Source organism: Fulvia fulva, chromosome 11 (genome assembly GCF_020509005.1).
Source record: "Fulvia fulva chromosome 11, complete sequence".
NCBI lineage: Eukaryota > Fungi > Ascomycota > Dothideomycetes > Mycosphaerellales > Mycosphaerellaceae > Fulvia > Fulvia fulva.
This window is the reverse complement of record NC_063022.1, coordinates 100,459-126,074: the sequence shown is the minus strand read 5'-3', so window position 1 is coordinate 126,074 and position 25,616 is coordinate 100,459. Positions and strand designations below refer to the sequence as shown.

At 45.5% G+C, this 25,616-nt stretch overlaps 5 protein-coding genes across 5 annotated transcripts; 4 read left to right on the top strand and 1 right to left on the bottom strand.

Annotated features, from left to right (window-relative positions):
• Positions 1-195: 195 nt before the first annotated feature.
• Positions 196-1,272, top strand: CLAFUR5_12545 (uncharacterized protein; the record flags this gene model as incomplete). Its single annotated transcript, XM_047911693.1, has 3 exons — positions 196-583; positions 634-1,070; positions 1,120-1,272. The coding sequence occupies 3 exons, from the start codon at positions 196-198 to the stop codon at positions 1,270-1,272; spliced, it is 978 nt and encodes a 325-aa protein (XP_047768299.1).
• A 631-nt stretch (positions 1,273-1,903) lies between these two features.
• Positions 1,904-3,012, top strand: CLAFUR5_12544 (uncharacterized protein; the record flags this gene model as incomplete). The annotated part of the gene is made up of 4 exons (XM_047911692.1): positions 1,904-2,116; positions 2,165-2,292; positions 2,366-2,596; positions 2,685-3,012. The coding sequence occupies 4 exons, from the start codon at positions 1,904-1,906 to the stop codon at positions 3,010-3,012; spliced, it is 900 nt and encodes a 299-aa protein (XP_047768298.1).
• Positions 3,013-3,257: 245 nt separating this feature from the next.
• CLAFUR5_12543 (uncharacterized protein) lies at positions 3,258-4,296 on the top strand (the record flags this gene model as incomplete). Its single annotated transcript, XM_047911691.1, has 3 exons — positions 3,258-3,464; positions 3,515-4,053; positions 4,146-4,296. 3 exons carry the CDS (start codon positions 3,258-3,260, stop codon positions 4,294-4,296), a joined length of 897 nt encoding a protein of 298 aa, XP_047767860.1.
• A 154-nt stretch (positions 4,297-4,450) lies between these two features.
• CLAFUR5_12542 (Cytochrome P450 monooxygenase alt2) lies at positions 4,451-6,162 on the bottom strand (the record flags this gene model as incomplete). The annotated part of the gene is made up of 3 exons (XM_047911690.1): positions 4,451-4,640; positions 4,693-6,013; positions 6,069-6,162. The coding sequence occupies 3 exons, from the start codon at positions 6,160-6,162 to the stop codon at positions 4,451-4,453; spliced, it is 1,605 nt and encodes a 534-aa protein (XP_047768303.1).
• Positions 6,163-7,614: 1,452 nt separating this feature from the next.
• CLAFUR5_12541 (uncharacterized protein) lies at positions 7,615-7,863 on the top strand (the record flags this gene model as incomplete). The annotated part of the gene is made up of 1 exon (XM_047911689.1): positions 7,615-7,863. One exon carries the CDS (start codon positions 7,615-7,617, stop codon positions 7,861-7,863), a length of 249 nt encoding a protein of 82 aa, XP_047768302.1.
• Positions 7,864-25,616: the final 17,753 nt, after the last annotated feature.

The window sequence follows — 25,616 nt, the reverse complement described above, 5'->3', positions numbered from 1 at the left end:
AGACATTCTCGCCATTAAGCTGTTGCGCCTGAAGCTTGAGTACAGCCATGATAGCCTGTAGTGATCTGCAGTGGTATTCGTCGCTTTCAATCTGGGATCACCGCAGCACATCTTTGTCAGCGCCAAGAGCCCCAATCATCACGACATCGGTACAACTAATCTTCTCTTATCACATTCCATACTATCATCATTGCCATGTCCAAGCCACAGCTCCTCGCCGATCTCGAAAGAGACGGCTACGTAGTCATCCCGAACATCATCCCCCAGTCATCCTGCGAGAACTTCGTCGAACAGGCATGGCAGTGGCTCGAAAGCTTCCCTCATGGCTTCAAGCGGGACGACAGAAGTACATGGACTGCTGAACATCTACCATCTGGTCATCGGAAAGGTCTATACAATCGCTACTGCGTCAATCATGAGGACTTTGTCTGGAAGATTAGAGCCGAGCCGAACATCGTCAAAGTGTTCGAGCAGGTATGGGGAACTGACGACTTGATTGCGAGTTTCGATGGCATGAATGTATCGTTGCCTGTCAACGACAAGACCGGGAGAACTGATGTTGAGATCACGGAAGCTTGGCCGCGTCAGTGGTTCTCGCTCCAGTCTGATTGTAGGCATACTGACTTCTTGCAGATATCGACCAAGACCCTCGCACCATTGAAGATCTAGAGCTGTACCAAGGCATTGCGAATATGGCTCCCAACGGTCCTGAAGATGGTGGTCTCGTTGTTCTGGAAGGATCGCACAAACTTCATCAGCAGCACTTCGATGAAGTAGGAGGCTTCAGATCCGAAGAAGACATCGGAGTCGGCAAGAATGGGTACAACTTCATCTCCAAAGATGCCGACTGGTATCGCGCCAAAGGCTGCAAGGAGGTGAAAATTTGTGCAAATGCTGGCGACCTGATACTGTGGGACAGCAGAACGATCCACTGGAACTGCAGTCCGACCGGGTCGCAGACTAGGTTTATCAGTTATGTCTGTTACTGTCCGAGGAACAAAATGTCGCAGGAGTTGCTTGCGAGGAAAAGAGACATCTTTGAGGCGAGAAAAGGTACTACGCATTGGCCTGTAAGTCGACTCGATCCCTATATGCATATCTTGATACTGACGACGCAAGCAAATGAACGTGGTTCCAGCAGATCTTCCGGAGTACCATGACGCGAAGCCTCGAAGACCAGATGGGTCCTTGGATACTGCTGACCGGACGCAACCGATACAGCAGCCAGAAGTGACACCTGCGGTGTTGCGACTTGTCGGCGTTAGAGCATAGAATCCTTCGTCATAAAATGGACTACCGAGAAAGACCATTTGTCTCCACGGCCAAGACGGGACTACGGTCTAGCTGAATGCAAGGCGTATCTTCATCCCGCTCTGTGCTGCGTCTTGAGGTTTGGACGATTTTCCATTTTTTGAGGCAGTCTAACAGCCGGCGCTCCGTCGATTCTTTCATGTTGGGCGATTGCTAATTCAGATACGTATTCACTCAATGGGACTAGGAGAGGCCGACAAGTCTCTAAGGCATGCCGAAGTTCCAGTGCGCTCGACCTGTGCGAAATGTAGGGACTGATATTCGAAGTATCAGTACAACGTTCACAGCCTAGAGTGCCACAGCAAGTCCACATGAAGAACAGAGAGACTTGGAGCAACAGAACAAACAATGTCGCGTCAAGCTGCGTGAGGTCGAACTTTAACTCGAGAGAGGTGAGCGTAGCAAGGCCTGATATGGGCGTGGGGAAGCTGTCACATGTAAAAGTGACGAATAGTAATTCACACCCACCACTAGCGCGGGCAACTTGGTGCACAGGCCTTGAACACACAAATACGTTTTCAGCTACACCTCATCATCTACCTTGCGTTTTAACACTGCGACCACACATCCGAACAACACCACGACTCTCGAGATGGCGAGAACCATGCAAACAGCGAGAAAGACCTGCCCGAGAATGAGTGTGGCGAGCACTGGTGCCTATTCGACTCGTTCCCATGCGCCAACTCCGAACGTACCAGCTGCAAATGACTATGTCAACAAGGCTATCGAGTCCACCGAGGATGGACGAGACGATAGCCCACTCGACATCATCGACATTGACTCCTTGGACTCAATGAGCTCCGAAGTACGTGTCTCGGCCATGCGGATTGTATCTTCATATGGATGCTAACAGTCTCGATCAACAGCCACCACGAAAGCCCATCAATCGTCCACTGACTCGATGGTCGCTGTCGAGGTGGGCACTGGAGATGAAGCGCAGACCTTCCATGTGCATGCTGCGCAGCTGTGCAAGTCGTCTGAGTACGTCCATGCGCTATGCATATCATGGACCTCATTTCCACATGGGTATGACTGACATGATACCACTATGTAGGTACCTCAAAACAAAAGCCAAGCCGGAGTGGTCCAAGGGCAAAGCAACCGTCGACCTCTCATACCAAGATCCCGGCGCTTTCAACATCTACGTCAACTGGCTGTATACCGGTCAGATCCTCTCCACAAATGCAAAGAAGTCAAACACCTCGGAGGAGTGGCTCGGGCTGGCACGTGCCTTCACACTCGGCGAGGAGCTCATTGACCAGGACTTCAAGAACGCAATCATGAGGTGTGTTGGCGTGCAGTGTGTTGTCTTGGCGACAAATGTTGCGGATTCATCCAGAATTCGACCCATATTGACCGTCTTCCTCGTACAGCGCCCTCAGCACGACCGCATCCGGTGCTCAGGTCACCGACTTCCTCGACCGCCTGGGCGAGATGGTCACCGTCATCTACGAGGGCTCTGTTGAGGGCTCTCCGGCTCGTAACTTCCTTGTCGATCGAGGACAGTCCCTCGAGCGCACACAGCTAAGTAAGCTTCGCGGCGAGCTTCATGCGGACTACACGTTCGATCTTGCTTTGGCTCGTGCGAAGGTCGATACTCTGGTCAAGGGCAGCAAGAAGCATAAGCGTCAGCCGATCAGCACTGTCAAGGAGGGACTGTGTGACTACCACGAGCACGGAGATGGAAAGGGGTGTCTGTGAATGGTCAGGATTTACCCGTCAGGAGTGTACTCTGAGACACGATGCGATGAAAGAGCGCAGATGTACGCCTAAGCATACGTCGAGATCGAGAGCAAAGCTGAGTTTGTAGACCGAAACAAGCCCTCCATACAGCAACATGGAGGAGTTGCTTACCCACGAACTTTGAGCGTGACTCAAGCCCTGCTTCTCCATAAATTCTCTTGCCAACGCACTACATCATACGCTACTGTATAGTGTAACGGATCATGTACCCGCACCCATACAGGTCCGGAGGTTTGCGGGAAGGCGACAACCCTTCCAGGATCATACAGCGCCGCCCACCTTTACAGATGGCCGGGAACATTGGCTACGTGCCGATTCCACCATACCCACCACAAGCAACGAGTGATCGCATGCTGCTAGATCCTCTCTTCTTATTGCAAGCCCCCTATGGAGGTCAAACCGCAAATACGGTGAGCATACACCACAGCCTTCTATGAGCAGTGCAGCTGACACATCTTAGCACGCAACAGCGACCCCTTCGAAAAAGCCTGACGGAGCCGACAGGCTGGCCGCAGACAAAGCCATAGACGCTACAGAGAGGACGATCTCCGTCATCGTCGGAACGTCTCCAGACCGCAAGACTTTCCACGTCCATGCTTCCGTGCTTCAGAGGTCATCGGAGTACATGAGATCCAAAGCAAAGCCCGAATGGTCCAGGGGATCTGCTACCGTCGACCTATCTCACCAAGACGCCACAGCCTTCAACATCTACATCAACTGGCTCTACCAGTCTCAAATCGTATCAGCAACCGATGAAAATCCCAGGACTGAGTGGATGGGTCTCGTCCGCGCCTTTGCTCTCGGCGAAGAACTCATCGACCAAGCGTTCAAGAACGCCGTGATGAGCGCACTAAGTGCAACAGCACACGAGAGTCAAGTCGAAGATGTGCTACCATTTCTGGTGGAGATGGTTTTGATCATCTACGATGCCACGCCGGAGAAGTCGCCGGCGAGGTTCTTCTTGGTCGATGTTGGGAAGAGTGTGGAGAAAGAGCAGCTGTAAGTACTGAGACATCAGTGACACTGAAGCGGCATGCCTGTCGATACCTGTGGCAGCCAACTTGGTATCTCGGACTGACGAAACTGTTTAGAAGGAAGCTCCGCGGTGAGCTCCCTCACGACTTCATCTTCGATCTTGCAGTGGCGCAAGCAACACATGATACTCCGACGAGGATAGGAGACAAGCGAAAGTTTCAGTCTATCTCGACCGTCGCGCACAATGTTCAGGCATATCAGAGATAGGTGGATGAGCCGGTGACGACGTCCGTCAGGAATAGATGGGAAGTCTTTGGGGAACTTGGCCGAGGAGACTAGTGTGGGATGAAACTGCTTTGAAGTGTATCCGTAGATTGTACCTTACATTCCTCGACTCCCGCTACTGTGAGGGTTTCGGTCTTTAGTTCTTCGCTTCCCGCAGCTTCAACGTGACTGGGTTTGCAGGACAACTCGTCAGTGTGAGGTTGCTTCTCACCGGGCCATCAAGTTGACCTGGCGCAGCCTCGAGCTTGTCGTACTTCTGCAACAACCTGACCATAACATAGCTGGACTCAGTAAGAGCAAACTGCTGTCCGATGCAGATTCTTGGACTGTCAATAATGTCAGCACGAGCGTCACGGAAGATGCTTACAATTTGCTTACCCTCCGTTGAACGGCAAGAACTCCCAGCCCGCCCTCCTTCCAACGAATCGCTCAGGCTTGAACTCGTCGGCATCTTCGCCCCAGAGGTCCTTGCGGCGGTGCATGATGTGGATTGAGTAGTCAACACCGGTGTCAGCCGGGATGAAGACGGGCGAATTGCCGTCTGGGCCACCACCACGAGGAAGTGTGGTGGGCTTGTTGCTTCTTCGACTGTTTCCAGGCACCACAGTCCAGAGTCGAAGCGTCTCGTTCAGCACGTACTGGAGGTATTGACATCCCTTCAAGGTGGCGAAGGAGATGTCCTGAGGATTATCATATGTGCCGAATGTTTCCACGACCGTGGTCCGGAGCTTGTCAAAGACTTCTGGGTGACGAAGCAGCTGGTGGAAGCACCAGGACAGCAGAGAAGCAGTAGTGTCACGGCCGGCGAGGAGGATGTTCAAAAGCTGGGCACGAATCTCGTCTGGGTCGCGAGTCTGCTGTGCGATGGCCTCGAGGAAGACATACTTCTCCTTCCCAGCATGACCCTCTTCAGCTTTCTTCTCGGACGTTCCCTTGGCAAGTGCGATGTCGACGTAGTGTCTGACGAAGTCGTTGACTATTTTGTTGTTGACCTTGTACTCTTTGGGACTGTGCAGCCAATGCATATCGGCGAGTCTGAACTTCTTGGCCATAGTGGCTTGTGCTTGATCGAAGTTCTTGGAGAAAGCACGCTCGTCCTGTTTCTGGGAATCAGACTTGTTGGGTTCTGCGTTCGAAGCTTCCGCGAGCTGGCTGTCCACACTCTGGCCGAAGAGGAATTCCGTGGCAGCATCGATGGTGAGACGGAAGAATAGTGTCTGGATGTCCGTGAAGTTGGTCCAGCCGTCATTCTGTACAGGCATGACGTTGATAAGACTTTGAACATGTCGTTCTTCCATATCAAGGTCCGAAATCTGCTCACGGACGAAGTTGGGTCGAAGCATAGCTCGAGAATGGCTCCACTTCTCACCATCCTGGACGAAGATGCCATCACCGAGAGTCTGGCTCATGATCGCGTGTCGGGTTGAGCCAAGATCGTAGTCGGCGAATTGTGTAGCAAGGATAGCTTGAATGTTCTTGGGGTCAGATGTAAAGTAGACTTTGGTGCCCAGGACATTGAACGAGAATGTCGTGCACTCCCTTCCATGCAGCCTGCTCATGTTCTTTTGCCTTTCCTGGAGGAACTCCAGGAACTGCTGTTTGGCGTCGGCTGCTTGAAGCTCCTTGACATGTCGTAGACCAAAGAAGCCGCAGTTGGGGTATGCTGGAGCATCTTTGCAGCCGAGTTGTCGTGCTTTCGCTGTTGGCGTGATCAGTTGAAGAAACGAAGAAGCATATGTAATACCCGAACGTACAGCTATTCTCGATGGAAGTTACCACGATAGTCACTACCTTGTACAACGCCAGGGCCGCAAAGCCCAGCAATGGGAGGAGGATTGCTGAATGCATATTGCTAGATGCTGACTTTGAAGGTGTTGCTACACGAGCAGAGGGTTCTGTGATCCCTTTGAAGGGCGCTGGGTACCAAGCGCCCAGTACAGCGTCTTCAGGGCTGTGGGTGGAGTTGTCCAGTGCGTTGGGGCCCGTTCTTGATTTATGCACCTGCTACGCGACGATCGTCCTTGGCCATCGGAGTGTTGCGAACGGCGGCTGTCGTAGTCAGCGGAGCCATTCCTGCTCCACAAGGTCGCACTCGCACCACCGGCAGGATCTGCACTAGAGCGGAGTACCACGTTGACAGCTGTTGGCGATGACATGGTGATTATTGTGGCGGGCTATGTTCTCTCGGCTTGAGATTGAGGCCGATGGTCCCAACACGATTGCAGATGAAAGCGCTGTCAGGAAGCGTCTTGCCACTGTATTCGTCGTTTGCGAAGTCCTCGTGCGACAGGACGTTTAGACGTCAAGCAAGAGTCTGTATCGTTGCTCCAACGCAGATTACCACTTTCTAGATATCGTGGCTTGACGCCGTCGTGAATAGCCCAGAGCTACTATTATGCCGTTGCGATATTGTCGTGTGTTACGGTGTGTATCGTTGTTCGCCTAAAACCACGCCGAGCGCTGCTCGACTGCATAGCGACGCGCCGCGTTGGCGTCAGAATAGTCTAAAGATGCACGGAGCACAAGCACACACCTTGCCCTATTAAGCCGCCGTTACAGCTATCCGTAAGCTCCGAAAGCCAAAACAGGCTGGAAAATGGGGGGCAATATTAGCTAGAAAGGCCGCAGATGCAACAATACGGACACGGCATCATTATTACCAACGACAATATCCAATATCGACGTTGGTCGGCGAGAATTGAGGTTGGAAGGCGTGCAACTACGGTGTTGCCCTATGTCTGCCCCGCAAGAGAGGGGAAGCCGACCGACGGGAAGGATTCATCCGAATGCCAAGCAATGTCGGCGCAAACCTGCAACACTCGGAGCCAACTCTGGCATCCTCTGCCGTACCGTCGACCTCCCCCTCCCCCTCCAGCTCCCATGCCGACCGGCAGATCAGTCAACCATCATGGACCAGGCTGACATGCGACCTTCGCTCGAGCGGATGCATTACGCGCTGGGGACTGCTGTGTGACACCTTTATGAGAACGGACGACCCAAACAGAAGACGCGACCCGCCCGGAGGCCGTTTCCTTCCGCGACGATTCGCAAGTGTACGAGTCTGTGGAACTGATGGTTATTCTATCCCGCAAAAGGGCCAGGACAACTCGGACCCTGCCCCACCAAATTAGTTAGCAACTTGATCTTTACAGTCCCATTATCTCATTTTGACCTCACCGTCGCCAACCTCACAATGAAGCCTGGATATTAGCGGTATAGACCAATCTGAGGTGTAGCTATCCAGCGCAGCAATCAGCTTGTCCGGACACCTCACCGTTCTTGCGCGCTCGCTGCTCGAATATGGCCCCCCTTACCAACCAGGACCGCAATCTCATTCAACACTGCCTTGACGACGATTGGAAGGGTCCTGAAGTGGTGAAGCTGTTGCTAGGTGACAATAGAGGCACGCGGACTGCCATCTACAACCTGATCAAGAGATGGAAGGATACTGGCACCGTGATTCCTGCGAAAGGTGGACGGCCGCGCGTGATTACGCCTGCTATGAGGGACTTCTTGGAGGGTGTATTGGCGGAGCGAAGCACATACTAGTGTGATGAGCTGCAGGTGATGCTGGCGGAGGAGTATAAGGTGTGGGTGTCGTGTGATACGATCGAGCGGTTGCTAGAGGATACGACCTTCACGAACAAGGTGTTGTCGAGGTTTGCTAAGTAGCGAGATCCTGTCGTACGGTCGATGTTCGAAGGGCTCCTGCATAGCTACTAGCCATATCAGTTGGTGTATGTGGATGAGACATATTGTAGTGATAAGGTCACTCACCGGCGCCGTGGATAGGCGCCCAGAGGCATGCCTACGTACGACAAACAGCACCTTCACTATAGTGAGCGATATAGCCTACTACCGGCCTACACCCTCGACGGATACCTCCCTAACCCCCTTATCAAGCAGGGCAGTGTCAAGAAGCAGGACTTCATCGCGTAGTTGATGGTGGACGTGTTGCCGTGGTATGAGCCCTTTCCAGGCCGTCGCTCGGTGATAGTAATAGATAATTGCGCAACGCACGACCGTGTCGAAGTAGAAGAGATGTGCTTCGAATATAGTGTCAGGCTGCTCTTCCTACCGCCCTATTCGCCGGACTACAACCCCATCGAGAAGACCTTCCGCCTGTTGAAGCAGTAGATGAAGCGCTATTGGCGGCGGTGCCCTGAATACGGTGATGTTGGTTCGTGTGAGAAGTTCGAGCTGTTCTTGAAGGAAGCATATAAAGGGTAGGCTAAGGGGACGGATCACGCGAGTCTCTTTCGTAGCTGCTATATATATATATATATTATTCATTAAGCTGTTGTGGTGCCTCCTGGCCCATGCAGCTGTTCTACGTACTTCTGTCTTTCGAAGGGGAAACCGCTCGCGTTGAAAACCCCTCTCCTCTCCTATGCTACTGTTGTCCGTTGTTTGCCTTCCCGCTTTCCTTATAAAGGGTGCACTAGTGTCATGGGCCTGCCCTGATGACTACCTTGTCTGCATCCCCTTGGTCTCCCTCCTCTTCTCTATCCACTCCTCTGTCTCGTTGGCTAGTTTAAACTGGGTAAGGTATCCTTGTCTTAGGACCTAACGTGCTATCCTCTATACGTCGCTCTTGTTCGTAACGATCGACTAGTAGTCGCGTCTAGCTGCTCTCGCTCTCTATATGCTCCGCCCTTCTACCTACTATAGGCACCGTACGACTATATATTTCGGGTTCTACGACGGGTAGCCACACTCGTACGCTAGGTTGTCTATGTCTAGGACGTTCCTCCTATATAAGTAAGCCCGAAGCCCGATATATTCGGACCGGATTTAGATTATTACGCTTGCTTCTGCCCTTATAAGGTCGCGGTATAGGAGGTAGTTGTGTCTCTAGAAGGTTCGTAGGGCTAGGGGGCCTATTCTCGCTAGCGGGTTGCTGTTCCATCCCTATTCCTATAGGTAGCCGGCTACCTACTCTACGAGGCTCTAGGACTTTCCCTTATTCCCCTTCCTTTCCCGGGTTCTTCGTCCCTCCTCCTCCCTCGCTAGCCATTCCGGCGTTCCTTATATTTTCCTAAAAACCCGTACGTCGTCCCGCTTCTAACTCCTCCTTACGTACGGTCCTATATATAGCCGACTGTATCTCTATACGATTCGTACTATCTTATCGTAGATAGTTTACTGTACTAGGTACCCTATCGTCTTCGCCGTATATTAGATCCTTATCCCTTAGATATAGTGACGGATAGGTAGTGTCCCGGTCTCTATCTCGGCTACTCTCGTCGGTATAGTCTTATACGCTCCGAGAATTCTTCTTAAGTTGCCTACTTAGGTTCGATTAAGAGGCTGTTCGATCCGTCGCGGCACTAGCTTATCGACTCCCCCCGTGCCCTAGATTTATACCCCGTAAAGTATCGCTAGTTGAACGATTACTTTATATATTATTCTTGCTTTGTCGAAGGTCGCCCCCTATGTTGACTTAGTAAGACGTGTTATTAATGCCTCGTTTACTTATACTCTGTTATAGGCCTTCTTAATCTATAGGTTCTAGCTTAGCTTTGGGTCTAGCTAGATTCCTAGTACTCGGAGTTCGGGGGAGGGCTTCGTCTCGTATCCCTAGATTATTATAGTTGCCTATATATTATAGTAGGTCCTCGCTTTACTAAAGTGGATTAGCTAGTATTTCTCTAGGGCAAAACGGACGCCGTAGCGTCTAGCCTAGTCCTCGTATACTCTATGTCTCTCCGTAAGTAGTCTATAGTTTTCCTCTATTATTGCGGACTAGGCTAGGATGTTTATGTCGTCTACGAAGCCTAACGCCGAAGTCTAAGGGGACGTAAGTAAGGGGATAAGGTCGGCTATAAAGATTAGGAATAGGATCGGAGATAGCGTAGATCCTTAGGGGATTCCGGTCTCTACGTATACCCTATCGGATTTATACCTCCCGAGGACTATTCTCGTAGTCCTCTCTTTAAGGAAGGAGTATATAAATTTCGTGGCCTATACGGAGACTCCCTTCTGTCGGAGTATATAGAGTAGTCTTTCGTAGGAAACGTTATTGAATACTCCGGAGATGTCTAGGGAGAGTAGTAATGCTATTCTATTCCGTCTATAGTACTAGAGGGTTTAGATCTGTTCGGTTATTAGTTCTATTACTATAAGGGTTAAGCGGTCACTTCTCCCTCCTATCTATATCTCCGGGAGGATGTTATTCTCCTCGACTAGTTTTATAAGTCTCTAGGCTACTACCTTCTCTAGGATCTTCCCTACTATATTTAGGAGCGTAATCGGTCTATATAACTTAAGCCTATTATAGTTTTCCTACTATAGCTTCCGGATAACTACTATTAGGGAGTCTCTATACGGCTTCGGATAGTAGCCTTTCCGTAGACAAGTAGTAAAAAGCTTAACTAAACTCGGGGCAATTTCCTCTTTATATTCCTTTAGTAGGAGGGTTAGGATTTTGTCGGACCCTAGGGCCTTTCTTCCCTTAAGCTGTCCTATTACCGCCTTAACCTCGCCTAGCTAGACTGTCTAGTATATATCTAGTAGTTCCGGGTACGACGTACCTACTATATCCGTTAGGTCCGCGTCGACTTATATTAAGAAGAAGTAGTCCGTAAACGCCTTCGCTTTTTCCTCCGGCGTTAACCTTAGCGTTCCCGTTATATCGACTATAGGCGGGAAGTGAGGCGTCTTCTCTATCCCTCTAGCTCTTGCCTACCTTGCTAGTCGCTATATCTAGTTAGGGTTCTCTATTACGAGCCCTACCGTCGTTCTCTAGTCTAGCTATTTGTCCCGACGTATCTAGGCTTTCTTAGCTTAGCTAGCCCTTTAGTTTACGTCCTATATTACTTATATATACTCCTTCGTCTACTCTCGTCTAGCTCTCCTCGCCTCCTTTACCCTTTCCGTACACGCCGGGGTCTAGAATAGCTTCTGTCTTTAAGAAGGTCGAATATAGGGTATATACTAACGAGCTACCTCCTATACGACTATCGTTATCTGTTCGGCTTCTTTGTCGAGCTCGGCTTCTTATTCTGCTTCTGTTCCTACTTCTAGTCCCTTATTTACTCTATTATTGTATAGTCGTACCGCTAGTTCACCTCGGATTTCTTCCTACGGGGCCTTCTTCTAGTTTAGGTACGGCTCCGCTATAGGTTCCTCCTCGACTCCTACCTCGATTATTGTCTAGATCAGGATATAGTCTAATCCTACTTCAAGTAAGAGGTTCGAGCGGCACTTGTCTAGTCTCGTTACTAGCTCTCTCGAGAGGAAGTATAGGTTAATCGTACTTACGCTTAATCTCGCCTTCTATATCTCTATACCCTTTAGGGTCGCTAGTTCTATATCGCGGCTCGCGGTGATTTTAAGTAACTTGCCTCCTAGGTATACGTATAGGGGGGTGAAGTCTAGACCCTATTACGGGTAGTAAAGGTTAAAGTCGCCTACTAGGACTTAGTATATATCCCCTTATTCGAGTATCCGGTCTAGCGTAGCTAGGGTTCCTAGGTCTCTACTCGTTCGTCCTTATAGGGGAGGGTTATAGACGTTATAGATTCGGACGGTTCCCTAGCCTATTACTATTTCGATTGTCGTTGTGTCCCCCTAGTAGCCCTCCGGCTATAGTACGACCTTCTATACTTCTATACTAATAGCCTTACTTACGTAGGTATATATTCTTAGGGTGTATCCTATACCCCTACCGATTACCGTATAGTATCGTTAGTCGTTATAGGTTACCGGTTTGCTTATATATAGGTTAGCCTAAGGTTCCTATAGCGCTACGATATAGTGCTTTTAGTAGTCGAGTTCTTATAGGAAGTAGAGTTAGACCTTATCTTTACTCTTATTAACGTTATACTATATAATAGTAAGGTTGTCCTGTACTACTATTATAGGCTAGCTAGGATAATGTCTATAGGGGTACTCCGGGCTTAAGTAGTGCCTACGGTTATCGTAACTTCCTCTTAGGTTAGTAGGCCTTCGGTCGGTAGGGGTGTTCTAAAAATCCGTATCTATCCTGTCTCGTTTGCCGCCCTATTTAGCCCCCTTAGCCGTCCTAGCGGCGGGTACGTACTCGGTAGGGTGCCCCTTATTACCTCCTCCGTTCTCTTTCTTTTTGCCGCCTTGAAGCCTTTATATTAAGCGCTACCTTATAGCGGGGTAGGGTACCTCGCTAGGGTCGTTATTCGTGCTTAGTTAGCCTTCCCTTTCGCGGCGATCCGGGTTAGGTATTAGCTTAAGTACGCCGGGTGTTTCCGGCTATAGTATACGTACTATTAAATAGGTACGGGTAGATAGTAGCGGAGTAGAGTAAGAGATCAATCTTTAACTAACTAATAGCACAAGCATATAGCAATATATTAGGAACTAATATATTGATTGTATTAGATGTCTATCTAAGCTAAAGGGGAGAGAAGGTATCTCCCTATAAGCTGAGTTATTGTAGATGCCTTAGGCTACTAGATCACTTCCTAATTGTTGACTCCCTTTGAGATACTATATCTTAACACTCCTACTTATCTCGTATAGGAGGTTATAGTCTGCTCAATTCCTGTTAATTGTACTTAGACCTTTTTATGACAGGTTAAGCTAGCTTATAAACCTCTAGAAGTGTAGACTAGTCTTTGGTTTTATAAACCCGTCTATAACTATCCTAGAGGTTAGGGTGTACTTAATAGCAATAAGCCTCCTCTACTAAAGTTTCCTAACAGCGTTATAGGCAATATTAATGTGCTTCGACTTGTTATAAATATATACATCTTTTACTAGGGTGAGGGCAGCTTGATTGTTATCTCCTAATTAGACTGGTCTCAAATTTGATATAGTCTCCTAGTTTCTAGTGACTCTTAGTTAATAGGAACAGTCTCCTACTAACTCTAGATAATCCATTTCTCTTAGTAGTAAAGCTAGGAATTAGGACTGCTTCGTATATATATTTATAGCTATAAATTCAGCCTCTATTATAGATGTTGCTACAGACTTTTGCTTCTTACTTATCTAAGAAACTGGTGCCCTATAGAGGAAGAAGATATACCTAAGGATTGAGACTCTGTCTACTTTGTCTATAGTATAATCAGAATTATAGTATCTAATAAGGTGTCCTTTTCTAGACTTTAAGAACTGAAGTCCTAGATTAGGTTATAATCTTAGGTACCTAGTGATCTTCTTTAAAGCCTTTATATAGTAGGTAGATAGGTCACTTATAAATAAGCTTATCCTTCCTAAGGCAAAAGCAATGTATAGCCTTATAATTGTTACTAGCTACATCTAAGTACTATTAATACTCTAGTACTCTACCTTGTCACACCTCTTATCTATATAGCTTGAAGTTTTAAGGGCTTTATAGCTGTCTATAGGTAAGTGTGTAGGTGCTGCCTTCTTATAGTTTATTCCTATCTTAGCTAGGCTATCCCTAATAAAGTGTCCTTAGTTAAGTTTTAGAATTCCTCTCTTCCTGTCCCTTATAACTCTTATACTTAGGATCTTTTTAGGTTTACCTAGATCTTTAATCTTGAAGATCTTGCTAAGTTCTCTTTTGAACTAGAGAACATCTATTAACTTTAGTATAGTAATTAGAATGTTATCTATATATATAAGGATTATAATCTCTCTCTTCTTATAGATAAGTAGGTATAGATCTACTTCTGACTATGTGAATCTAATCTCTCTAAGCTTTAATACATAGAGTTGATTCTAATCTCTAGCTACTTGCTTAAGTCTATATAAGCTTTTAAGGATTTTAAACACTATGTTTAGTAGAAGCTCAACTCCTAGTAGTGGTAACATAAAGATGTCTTTATAGAGGGTGCTTTCTATAAATGCATTGTTTATATCTACTTAGTAAAGATGAAGATCCTTCTTATATATAATAGCTATAAACACCCTAAGGGTGTCCTGTCTTACTGTAGGTGTAAATGTCTCTATAAAGTCAACACCAAACTTCTGTAAGAAGCCCCTTATAACTAGTCTAGCCTTGAACTTTTTAATAGCTCTACTAATGCTTCTCTTAATATTAAAGACCTATCTTAATATAACTAGATTTGCTCCTTTTAGTAGAACAGAAATTTCCTAGGTGTTATTACTCTATAGAGCATCTAGTTCCTTTTAGATTGCTTCCTTCTAAAGATGTCCCTATTTCTTATTTTTTATAGCATCCTTATAGGATTTTAGAATTAGGACCTCTTGCTTGTATATAATAGCTTCTATAGTTGCTACAAAGGCTATTTCCTTAACTTCTTCTAGGAATTCGCTATCCTATAGTATTGAACTGTCTACTGATTATATAGCTACAAAGAAAGCTTAGTGAAAAGCAGCAAGGTTCTCTAAGAGGTCTATTACTTCTCCTACTTTAGTAGTTAGTTCGGGCTTAAGGACTATAGATTTTAGGGCTTTCTGTTTTATATTATAGCCCTTAACATTATAGTCAGGCTTTCTCTTTCTAAGGGATGATATAGGCACCGTTACTTGTGACCTAGTAACGTCTATTTCCTAGGGATCTAGGGAGCTTCTCTTAATTAGCTAATCGATTTTCTGAAATTCCCCTACGTTCTCCGGAGGTTAGGGAAGTTATACAAATAGCTTTCTCGGCTAAGCGACTTTAGGGCTCTTAATTAGCTGATCTATTTCGGGGGTGCTTTAATAGACGCCTAAATAGTAGGTAGATTGTCCTAAGGATACGTTCTTCCTCGGCCTTCCTAAGGGCTTCCTAGCTAGTACGCTACTTAGTAGATTTAATGTTAGAACATTAAGATCTATATCACCTCTAGGCTAGTCCTTAAAGAAGTCTACATATATGTGTTGTTTAACAGCTCTTATGTCTAGTTCCCAAAAGAGCTAGGCTTTAGCTATGTTTTTAATATACCTAATAAACACTACTTCTTTACCCCTATTTATTAGCTTGTTACTTCTTGCCTATTAAGGTTAGGATCTTGTGTCTATATAGACAATAGCTTTACTCCCTAAACTTTCAAATAGTTAATAGTCGGTTTGATACTATTAAAAGCCTTATCTAGTGAAACCTTAAACCTATCGTAATCTAGGCTATTTAGCAGTTTGTTCCTTATATAAGTTTAGGCCTCTAGTGCTTTAGGCCAAAATTTAACCGGCATTTTAGCCTCTTTAAGCATTGCCCTTATAGAGTCCTCTAAGGTTTGTATTGACCTCTTAACTAGTCTATTCTATAGAGAGTTGTATACCTTAGTCGGCTCGAGCCTAATCCCTAAATTCTTCTCCTACTGCTTTACTAATATAATAAGTTCTTTTATATTGTTAAGCCTTACTACTTTCAGCTACGCTAATGATTTCATCTCTACTTTAATCTTCTAGTTCTAGAGAGCAACTAGAGCATCTTCTCTTTTCCTAAGAGGAAAGGTCTACTTCTTCCTAGAGAAGTTGTTAACAATCTTAAGCTAGTATTTAAATCCTAGTCTTGAGATTAGTAGTAGGCTATATATGTCAATAGATACAAGGGTAAGTCTTTTAGGTCTTCTCTCTATAACTTTGCCTTTGTACTTCTTCATCTTTGCTATTAAATATACTCTATACTAGTGAAAGCTATCCTTAGGGATAGGAATAGGTTCTTTTAAGTCTATTACCTTATAAAGATTCTAGAGCAAATTCTTCCTAAAGTATGTAAATCTTCTATACTAAAGCTCCCGCTACTTTAGGTCGGTCTCTAATTGAGCAGTCACAAAGGCATTCTCTATTAGTAGTGTATATAATAAGTAATATACCCGTTCTTATAGGAGAGGAGAAATCTCATTAATAAATAGAACCCCCCTAAGGAGCTTTGTCTAGACAACAGTCTTACTAGAGGGGGAAACAAGAGAAAATGATAGAGGTTAAACACTAAACTACTTACTAAACTAGTTCTATAAAACTAGGTTTACTCTAAGCTTAGGTATAAGTAGGACATCTTCTAAAACAACTTTTCTACTAGCTCTTCTACTCATCTCTACATTCCTAATATAAGTGGCTAATAAAAACCCACCTCCTACTTTGATCTATTTCTTCCTTATTAAGGGAGTTATAGATCTGAAGAGATAGCTTTAGTCAGTTATATAGGATAAAGCATAGGAGTTAAGTAACCACTCTGACGAGGGGAACTTGCCTTAGACTTCTATAGTTAAGTAAGCCACTTCATTATACTCATTATTATTAGACATTGTCTCTAGGGATGAGCTGTATAAGTCACGTGACTCTTAGGCGGAAAAACCTTTTCTAGTCTTCTTTGCTTTAGAGGTATAAGACTAGGCCTAGTTCTTCTAGAGCGTCAGTATATTAGAGCTGAGTTTCTTCACTATTTTCTTAAGTTCTTCTATAGAGGACTTCTCTCTTAGTGTCCTCCTTGAAGTAGGTAGTAGAGTTCTCTTCTCCTTAACATATGTTATATTCTAGGAAGATAGTGGTTAGGAATGAGATCTAAGGACCTTTCTTGCCTTAGGTAGACTAGGGTAGTCCTTAATTAGATAATCCTTCTTATAGAGAAGGTAGGAGAGTAGTCTTACTAGACCTAAGGGCTTGACCTAGGTAGCTGCTATACTATACTTAGCCTTAGAGGGATCTAACCTAGCTTCTTAAGCTTTAAGGATCTTTAAGGTCCTTTTATGATCTATCTTTAGCCAAGCTATAATAGTATCCCTAGCTATATAGTAGTTAGGTAGTAGTGAGCTTAAGAGCTAGGTCATCCTTACATTAGCTTTCCTATAATACTGACCCTCTAGGTCAACATTAGTAATCCTTTTTCTAAGAGAAACTAGGTGTGTCTATATAGATCTAATAGTGAACTCTTTACTCATCTTAAAGGTCATAAATTGCTTTATAAGCTCATATATATAGGTTGGTAGCACCTAGCTATACTTGTTCTAGAGATACACCTACTTCTTAGCAGCTCTTCTAGATTTACATAAGCCCTTAAGCTCAAATTCATCTTCTTCTATAATCCTACTAAGGATACTGAAGTTGTATACTATATTATGTCTTGTCTATATTAGCGTATTAAGGATCTCTTTAGTTATAGCCTCTTCTTAGAGTTTTAGAGTCTTGCCCTTAATGTTGTTAAAAGACACTTCTATTAGGTCATCAATTATAAAGAATGCTAATTGGCTCTCTATCTTATATCTCTAAAGGTTGAACTATCTCTTCTAATTGTCCCTCCTAAGAATTAGGATTTTGCCTCCCTTCTCCTCTATCTTCTCCTAGTATAAATCTATAAATGATTAGATATAATGAAACAAGGTGTATATGTTCTAAAGTAGTAGCTCAGATCCTACTAAGGCTTCTAGTATAGAATAGGAAAGTTCGTAGGTGTAGATACTAAGGCCTACTTAGTAAAGTAAAGAAGGAGCGGTATAAGGTCTTAGGGCTAGGACATAGGTCTGTCTCTCCTAGTAGAGCTTTAAATGACTTACTTAAAGTCCTTCTTAATAGTATCTCGATGCAGTTCTGCCTATAGAGTATCTTTAAGGTATTGGCTTTAAGTAAGCTATATAGAGTCCTTATCTAGGTTACCTATTACTTAGTATCGAACTAAGCTCCTTAATAGGATAGACGGGGTAGACTTCTAATTCCTAGATGTTTTCTACTACGATAGTAAGGGATATAAGTAACCTATACTAATATAGGTTGCTCTTATTCCTATATAAACCCGGGCTTATAACCTATTAAATAGGTACGGGTAGATAGTAGCGGAGTAGAGTAAGAGATCAACCTTTAACTAACTAATAGCACGAGTATATAGCAATATATTAGGAACTAATATATTGATTGTGTTAGATATCTATCTAAGCTAAAGGGGAGAGAAGGTATCTCCCTATAAGCTAAGTTATCGTAGATGCCTTAGGCTACTAGATTACTTCCTAATTGTTAACTCCCTTTAAGATACTATATCTTAACACGTACCTTACTTCTTCTCGTAGGTATTGCTTTCCCTAGTATAGGTGTGACGGTTTATAATTGTGTTAATATAAAGTAGCTAGGTACGTAGGAAAGAAGAGCGCGAGGTACGCCGAAGATATATATAGCCGAGGCGCGCTAGTGACGCGCGGTCACGTGACCTATATACTAGCTGACTATTTACTAGGCCTAGGGCCGTAACCCTACCCCCCCTTCAAAATCGCGCTTAGTCCCTTAAGCTCGTATTATTGCTACTACGAAAGTAGTGTTATCCTCTATATCGTGATTTCTATTACTTCTATTATATATTCTATCCGCTATCGTATCGTCGTTACTACCTCGGTCGGTATTATCGTATCCTCCGCGGTAGCTAACCTAGCCTATATAAGTCGTAATCTCGTGCTTACTGTAGCGATTCACGAACTCCGCAAAAGAGTTCGTTATAGCTTCTATTACTTATATTAAGGAAGAGCTATAGTACCTATTACTAACTAATATTAGCGGTATAGCTATAGTTACTAAGTTAAGGGAAGATTACTGTTCGCGTTAACGCTTATCTTATACTTACCTACTATCGGTTATCTTTCTTAAAGTAGCCGCCTACAGGTCTTTACTTATACTAGTCTTAGGCTCGTAGCTCTTAACCGGTAGTAGAGCTATAGGTACCTACGTAATTAGTATACGTAGCCCTCCTATAGTTACTAGGTTAGACGTAGCTATTAACGAAGCGTTTATAGTATCGCTAATTATATAGTCTTCGGGTATATCCTCGTTCGGAATCTACCCTAGTAGTAGTATAAAGCCGGCTAGCCTGTCCTTCGTAGGATAGTTATAGTAGAAGTCCGCGATAGAGGCGGCGATAGTATCTATTAACTCCTTAGCGGGCTCCTAAGTAGGCTTACTATAACTAACCTATTATACTAGATACTCGTATCGTCTCTCCTTCCTTCTACTACGTAGCGCTAGTCCCGGCGGTAGTGTACTCTTTATATCTAGTATTGTATCTAGTAACTAATACGTACTTATATCGCTATTATCGTCTTCTAACTCTATAGGTACTAGTAGTAGTTACACTTAGCCTAGTATCGGTTCGTATACCGGTATTAGTAGGCTAGCGTAGAAGCCGTTATATAAGCTGCTTAGCGATCGTAGTAAATCTAGGCGATACGTATTGTATAGTAGTACTTTAGTGATCGTATAAGGTCCGGTATAGCGGTAGTTAAGTTTCTTTAACGGGCGCTTAGTACGCTAGTTACGAGTACTAAGGTATACTATATTACCTACTTCGTATCGTAGTACGATCGTACGGTGTTTATTCGCGTACTCGGCTTACGACGCTTATACTATCTCTATCGAGTCTCTTAGTCTATAGCGAAGCTCTATTATACGCTATACGAAGGCATTTACTAATTCCGCGTCTAGGCGTTATTTATATAGGAGTAGCTATATAGGTAGATTGAGCTCTATATCCGCGTACCTCGGATTCTTGCTATTATTAGCTATAAAGGGGCTTATACTAGTCGTTTTAGAGACATATGTTAAACAGGTACGAGTTGCGTAGCAGTGGAAGACGGCGGATCACATAAAAGACGAAGAAGGACCCAATGGGATAGCGTGTATCTACATACAGTATCGCCGGTGTTGGTGTAGGTGTTTCAGGAGGGACAGCTGTACTCAGGACTTGACTAGCAAGCCCTGATTACTAATCCCCCTAAGCACTCAATGTTGACCCTATGACCTGCATATTCTCAACACTCCCACTCAGGTCAGAAGGTCTCAAACAATCCCTTATACAAGCTAGAGCTGCCTCACAAAGTTTTGAAACTGCTGGCCATTGAGGGGCTTAGTCAGCCCATCAGCAACTATGTCCTTTGTGTGGCAGTAATCCACTGCAATCTTCTTTTGCCACTAGAGATTCCTGACATAGTAGTATGCCACATCAATATGCTTTGACCTGTCATGGACATGGGCATTTTTGACAAAGGTCAAAGCTGCTTGGTTGTTACCCATAAGCTTCACGGGTCTCAGCTCATCAACAGTACTGCTTGCCTTCATCCTAGGTTGGAATGAACACTCTCCAACCAGGTCAGGACACCTCATCTCTCTAAGGACTGCAGCAAGAAACTGTGACTACTTAGCTGCTGCATTCATGGCCATGAACTCAGCCTCCATTGTTGATGTGGCAACAGACTTCTGCTTCCTACTCATCCAGGACACAGGTGATCCACAAAGGAACCACACATGTCCAAGGATTGAGACTCTGTCTGCCTTGTCTATGGCATAATCAGAATCTGAGTATCCCTGGAGAATACCTCCTCCTCTTCTGTACATCAAGCCCAGGTCTGGGTATGATCTCAGATATCTGGAGAGTTTCTTCAAGGCTCTAAGATGTTGCTTTGAAGGGTCAGCAACATATGAGCTGATTCTTCCAAGGGGGAAAGCAAGGTCTGGCCTTGTCATTGTCATTGGCCACATCCAGGTACCATTGCAACTCTGGTACTCCTGTTTGTTGCACCTCTCATCCATAGTAGCTGAAGGTCTCAGATCCTCATAGCTGTCCATAGGTGAGAGTGTGGGTGTGGCCTTCTCTGGAGAGATGCCCATCTTGGCAAGGTTAGTTTGGATGTAGTGTCCTTGATCAAGCTTTACAGTACCTTGGGACCTGTTTCTGGTAATCCTCATTCCAAGGATCTTCTCAGGTTCCCCAAGATCTTTGATCTTGAACACTCTTCTAAATTCAGCCTTGAACCACTGAACATCTGACAGCTTTGGAGCTGCAATGGGGATGTCATCCACATAGGTGAGGACCATGATGTCTCTTCCTCTGTGGATGAGTAGGCATGGATCCACCTGGGACTAGGTGGATCCAATCTGTTCTAGCTTGGCAACACAGAGCTTGTTCTAATCTCTAGCTGCTTGCTTCAGTCCATACAGGCTTCTAAGGACCTTGAAGACCATATTTGGTGGAATTTCGACACCTGGGGGTGGGATCATGTAGATGTCTTCAAGAAGGCTGCTTTCGGTGAAAGCATTGTTCACATCCACCTGGTGCATCTCAAGATCTCTCTCACATACTACAGCCATGAAGACCCTAAGGGTATCATGCCTAACAGTAGGTGCAAAGGTCTTTTCAAAGTCAACACCATATTTCTGTGAAAACCCTCTTACAACTAGTCTTGCCTTGAACTCTTCAATGGCTCCACTGATCATTCTTTTCACATCAAAAACCCACTTAGATGTAACCAGGTTTGCACCCCTTGGTAGTACAACTGGATCCAAGGTGTTGTTGCTTCCTAAGGCAATAAGTTCTTTCTGGATTGCCTCTTTCCACATATGTCCCCAATTGGGGTCTCCCACTGCCTCCTTGTAGGACTTTGGGATTGGCACTTCCTGCCGGTAGGCTATGGCCTGCCTAACAGCAGCAAATGCATATCCCTCCACATCATTCAGGATTTCCTCAACCCAGCTCATAGTTGGATCAAGATGAAACATCTGAGCAATCAATGCCCTATGATGCTTGGCTTCATGCTCAGCAGAGCCATCATCTTCATCCCCCCTTGACCTCTTGTTGCCTGCAAGCTGAGGTGGCTGTTGAGGTTGATCCTCCTGAACAAGTTCCTCTTCCTTTTCTTTTCTTGGAGTCCCCTCTACTCCAATCTTCTGGTACTCTCTAATGTCTTTTGGAGGTTGGGGAAGTTGCACAAACATTGTTTTAGCAAGGAAAGAATTTCCCTTGCACCATCACTACGGATTGCAGATAGAAAACACCTTGAGCTGTTCTCTACCTGAACCTTCCATTCCTTTAGAGCTGTAGGAGCATCACTCCTAGCCTTCAAAGGGACCACCCACTTCTTCCTCAAGAAGTTGTCTACAATCTCAAGCCAGTACTTGAAGCCAAGTCTTGAGACTGCACCTTGAAAAGGCCCACAGATGTCAATGGAGATGAGGGCCAGCCTCTCTCCTTTCCTCTCTGTGGCAGGTCCTTTGAACTTCCTCATGTCTGCAAGGGAGCAGACCTTGCAGTTCTGGTGTTCAGAAGGAACAGGAATGGGATCTTTCTTGTCAGTGACTCTATGCAGGTTTCTTAGCAGTCCCTTGCTAAGGTGTGCACATCTTCTATGCTATAGCTCCCACTGGTCCTGGGACTCAGTGGCAGTCATAGCCTGTTCCAATTCACACTCAAAATGTGTACCTAACTTGGACAGATCCAAGTCATGCTCCTATAGAGAGGCATATGCTTGAGGCATAGCTTCAAGCTGCTCTGAAACACTTTGAATGAATGGAACACCCCCTCTCAGCTTTGTCTGGACAACAGGTTTTCCAGGAAGGGATTTGAGGGTGAAACTGGGCGGTTGGACAGCAAACTGTTGGCTGAACTGATTCCAAGAGACAAGGCTAACTCCAAGGCCAGGAACAAACAAAACATTCTTCAAGACAATCTGCTTCCCAGAAGGACCACCCATCACTGCACTCCCCTCATGTGTGGCATGTAGGTAGCCACCCCCAACCTTGATCCACTTCCTCTTCTGAAGAGGTTTCAGGGTCCTGAAAAGTGAATCCTGGTCAGTCATATGGGATGAAGCACAAGAGTCAAGCAACCACTCTGAGGAGGGGTACTTGCTTTTGGCTTCCACAGTTGAATGGGCAACCTCATCAACTTCATCATCCTCTGATGGTGTCTCAGGGTCTGATAAGTCTTCCTGGGTTGCACAGGCTCTTCCTTGTAAGGTCCTTCATCACCACTAGGATGTCCCTCAGGCTTGGGGATGGGGACCTCGTTCTCGGTGGTGATGATTGTCTCTTTGCAACAGAGGTGTTTCCTCTGTTGAGCTTGTCCTTCCTGACAGCATGCTTGGCTCCAGAGAGGTGTGGGCAATCCTTGATCACATGATCACCATCACAGAGATGGCAGGTGATCTTGCCCTGGAAACCTCTTCCTACAAACATTGCTGTTTCCTTGGATGCAACTTCCAGCCTGGATTCATGTGACTCAAGCAGTTGTAGACAATCTTCATATGACAGTCCTGGCTAGGCCAGGATAGTGTTCTTGGTCCCAAGATACACCTCAGGCAGGGCTTGAAGCAGATGCTTCAGCTTCCTTGTAGGCTCTCTGTAGTGAGCCTCTGCTGGGTCAACTTCAGCAATCCTTCTTACAAGATTGCCAAGGTGGACCCAGGCCTGTCTGATGGTCATGCCATCTATCATTCTGAAGTTGATCAATTCTTGAACAACTGTCATTGCATATGCAGCATGAACCTTGCTGTACTTTGCCCTCATCTTGAGCCAGATCTCTCCAGCTTGTCTCATCTATTTGCTTTCCTCCCAACTGGACTGTATCTTGACTCTTCAAGTCCAGGTAAGGGATCTGATGACTCAGATGGTGTTGAGGAGCTGGGTGTGCTTGATAATAGATGGCCTCCATCTACAACCCAAAGCACATCTTGAGCTTCAAGATGGTCTTGTATCAATGAGAACCATGTCCTCTAGTTGTCCTTGGTTAGGATAGGTGCTGCTCTCCTCCTACCAAGGGTGCTGTGTCCGGTTTCCTCCATGCTTTTATATATAGGACAGGATGGCTGCCTACAGAAGAAAGGTATTCGTTCGTACGCGATCAGATCGATAGGAGGTGAACCGAACGCGAGGTTGATAGTGGAGAGAATGGCTGTCCACAAGAAAGCGAGGAAAGTCGGTCGTAAGGATCGTGTTTCTGAGACACTGTCTGTAGCTCTCTCAGGGGAGGGTGTTCTGAGACACTACGGCTCTCTCAGATGGAACAGTTAGTCGATGCGAACGCGATGTCCGGAGAGCGACTCTTCTCAGTAAGCTCGCCCACTTGTCTGAGGTATTGGCACAGGCTCCCTGACTCGGAGTCTGACAGTGCCTCACTAGGCTCTTTCACGTCTTATATGCACCTACAGCGCGGCTGTAGCTTCCTGTGCAATGCGGGTGCGGCCTCCAGTCTGCCTTCCTTTTGTTCTGAAGAGGAATAACTCCAATACGACTTTGTCGAGGGTGAAACACCGAGTTGCTAACCCGGGCTCATAACCTGTTAAACAGGTACGAGTTGCGCAGCAGTGGAAGACGGCGGATCACACCAAAGACGAAGAAGGACCCAATAGGATAGCGTGTATCTACATACAGTATCGCCGGTGTTGGTGTAGGTGTTTCAGGAGGGACAGCTGTACTCAGGACTTGACTAGCAAGCCCTGATTACTAATCCCCCTAAGCACTCAATGTTGACCCTATGACCTGCATATTCTCAACAACATAGTTATTAGCTATAAATTCTACGAGCGGTAACTAGTCCGGCTAGTCATCTTATATATAGCTAATAAATACGCGTAGATATTACTCTATTATCTTATTCGTATTCTCGCTCTATCTATCGGTCTTAGGATAATACCCGGTAGAGATCTTACGCCTAATCTATAGTAGTTTATAAAGGCGTCCCTAAAAGGCTGAAATCTATTAAGGTCCGCGGTCCAATATAATCGTCTTTAGTAATCCGTAGCGTAAGAAGATATACTTAATATAGACGTAGGCGATGTATTTAGCTATTATTTCGAGAACTAGAATATAGTAGCGCTCCTTACCTAGTCTATTAGTTACCGTAAGGGCATTCTTGTACTATTAACCGTCGGCCGTATACTTCGCTCTAGGCAAGTCGATAACGAAGTCTATAGCGACATTATCCTAAGTATCGAAGGGGATAGGTAGTAGGGCCAAAAGTCCGTGCTATAGTTCGTTAATACTACGGCTATTACGATATGTCCGGTAGGCGCGTACGAAAGATCTAATAAAACGGGTTATCCTTAGCTATATATAATATCGCAATACGAGCCTACTCGTAGTAGTCTTGCCTAGGTGTCTGGCTACCGGTATATCGTAAAAGGCTTTAACTATACGTATATAGATAGTGTTCTCCTTATCCTCTATAGGTAGAACGAAAAGGCTATACCCGCTATATCGGTTCTTAATATATATTATACCGTCGACTAGTATTACGTACTTATCGTCTATCTTGTTCTTTCGGAGTAGTTTTACTAGTTCTCCTACCGCGAGTTAGGTAGTAGCTTCGACTACGTTATCTTGTTCGTATAGCTTACTAATATCTACTACTAGGGCTTTGTCTATAACTACTCCTTCTACTTCGGATACGGATAGTCTTAGGATCTAGCTTACGCTAACCGATAGGAAGTGTTCTAGTTTCAGTAGCACCCTATCCTATTAAGCATAACGCGGATCTGACTTGTTATATAAGATAGCGTCTTAGGAACGTCGAGTAAGGCTGTCTAGCTTCGCTCCTTGTCAGGGCGAGAGCCTGGCCTGTGAGATGCAAGGGTGAAAGCGAGAATGCAGGTGCGAAGTGCAGATGCAAAAGGGTATGGTATGATTGCTACACAAAACAAAAGACGAAGAAAGCAAGAGAGGCCTGGGGA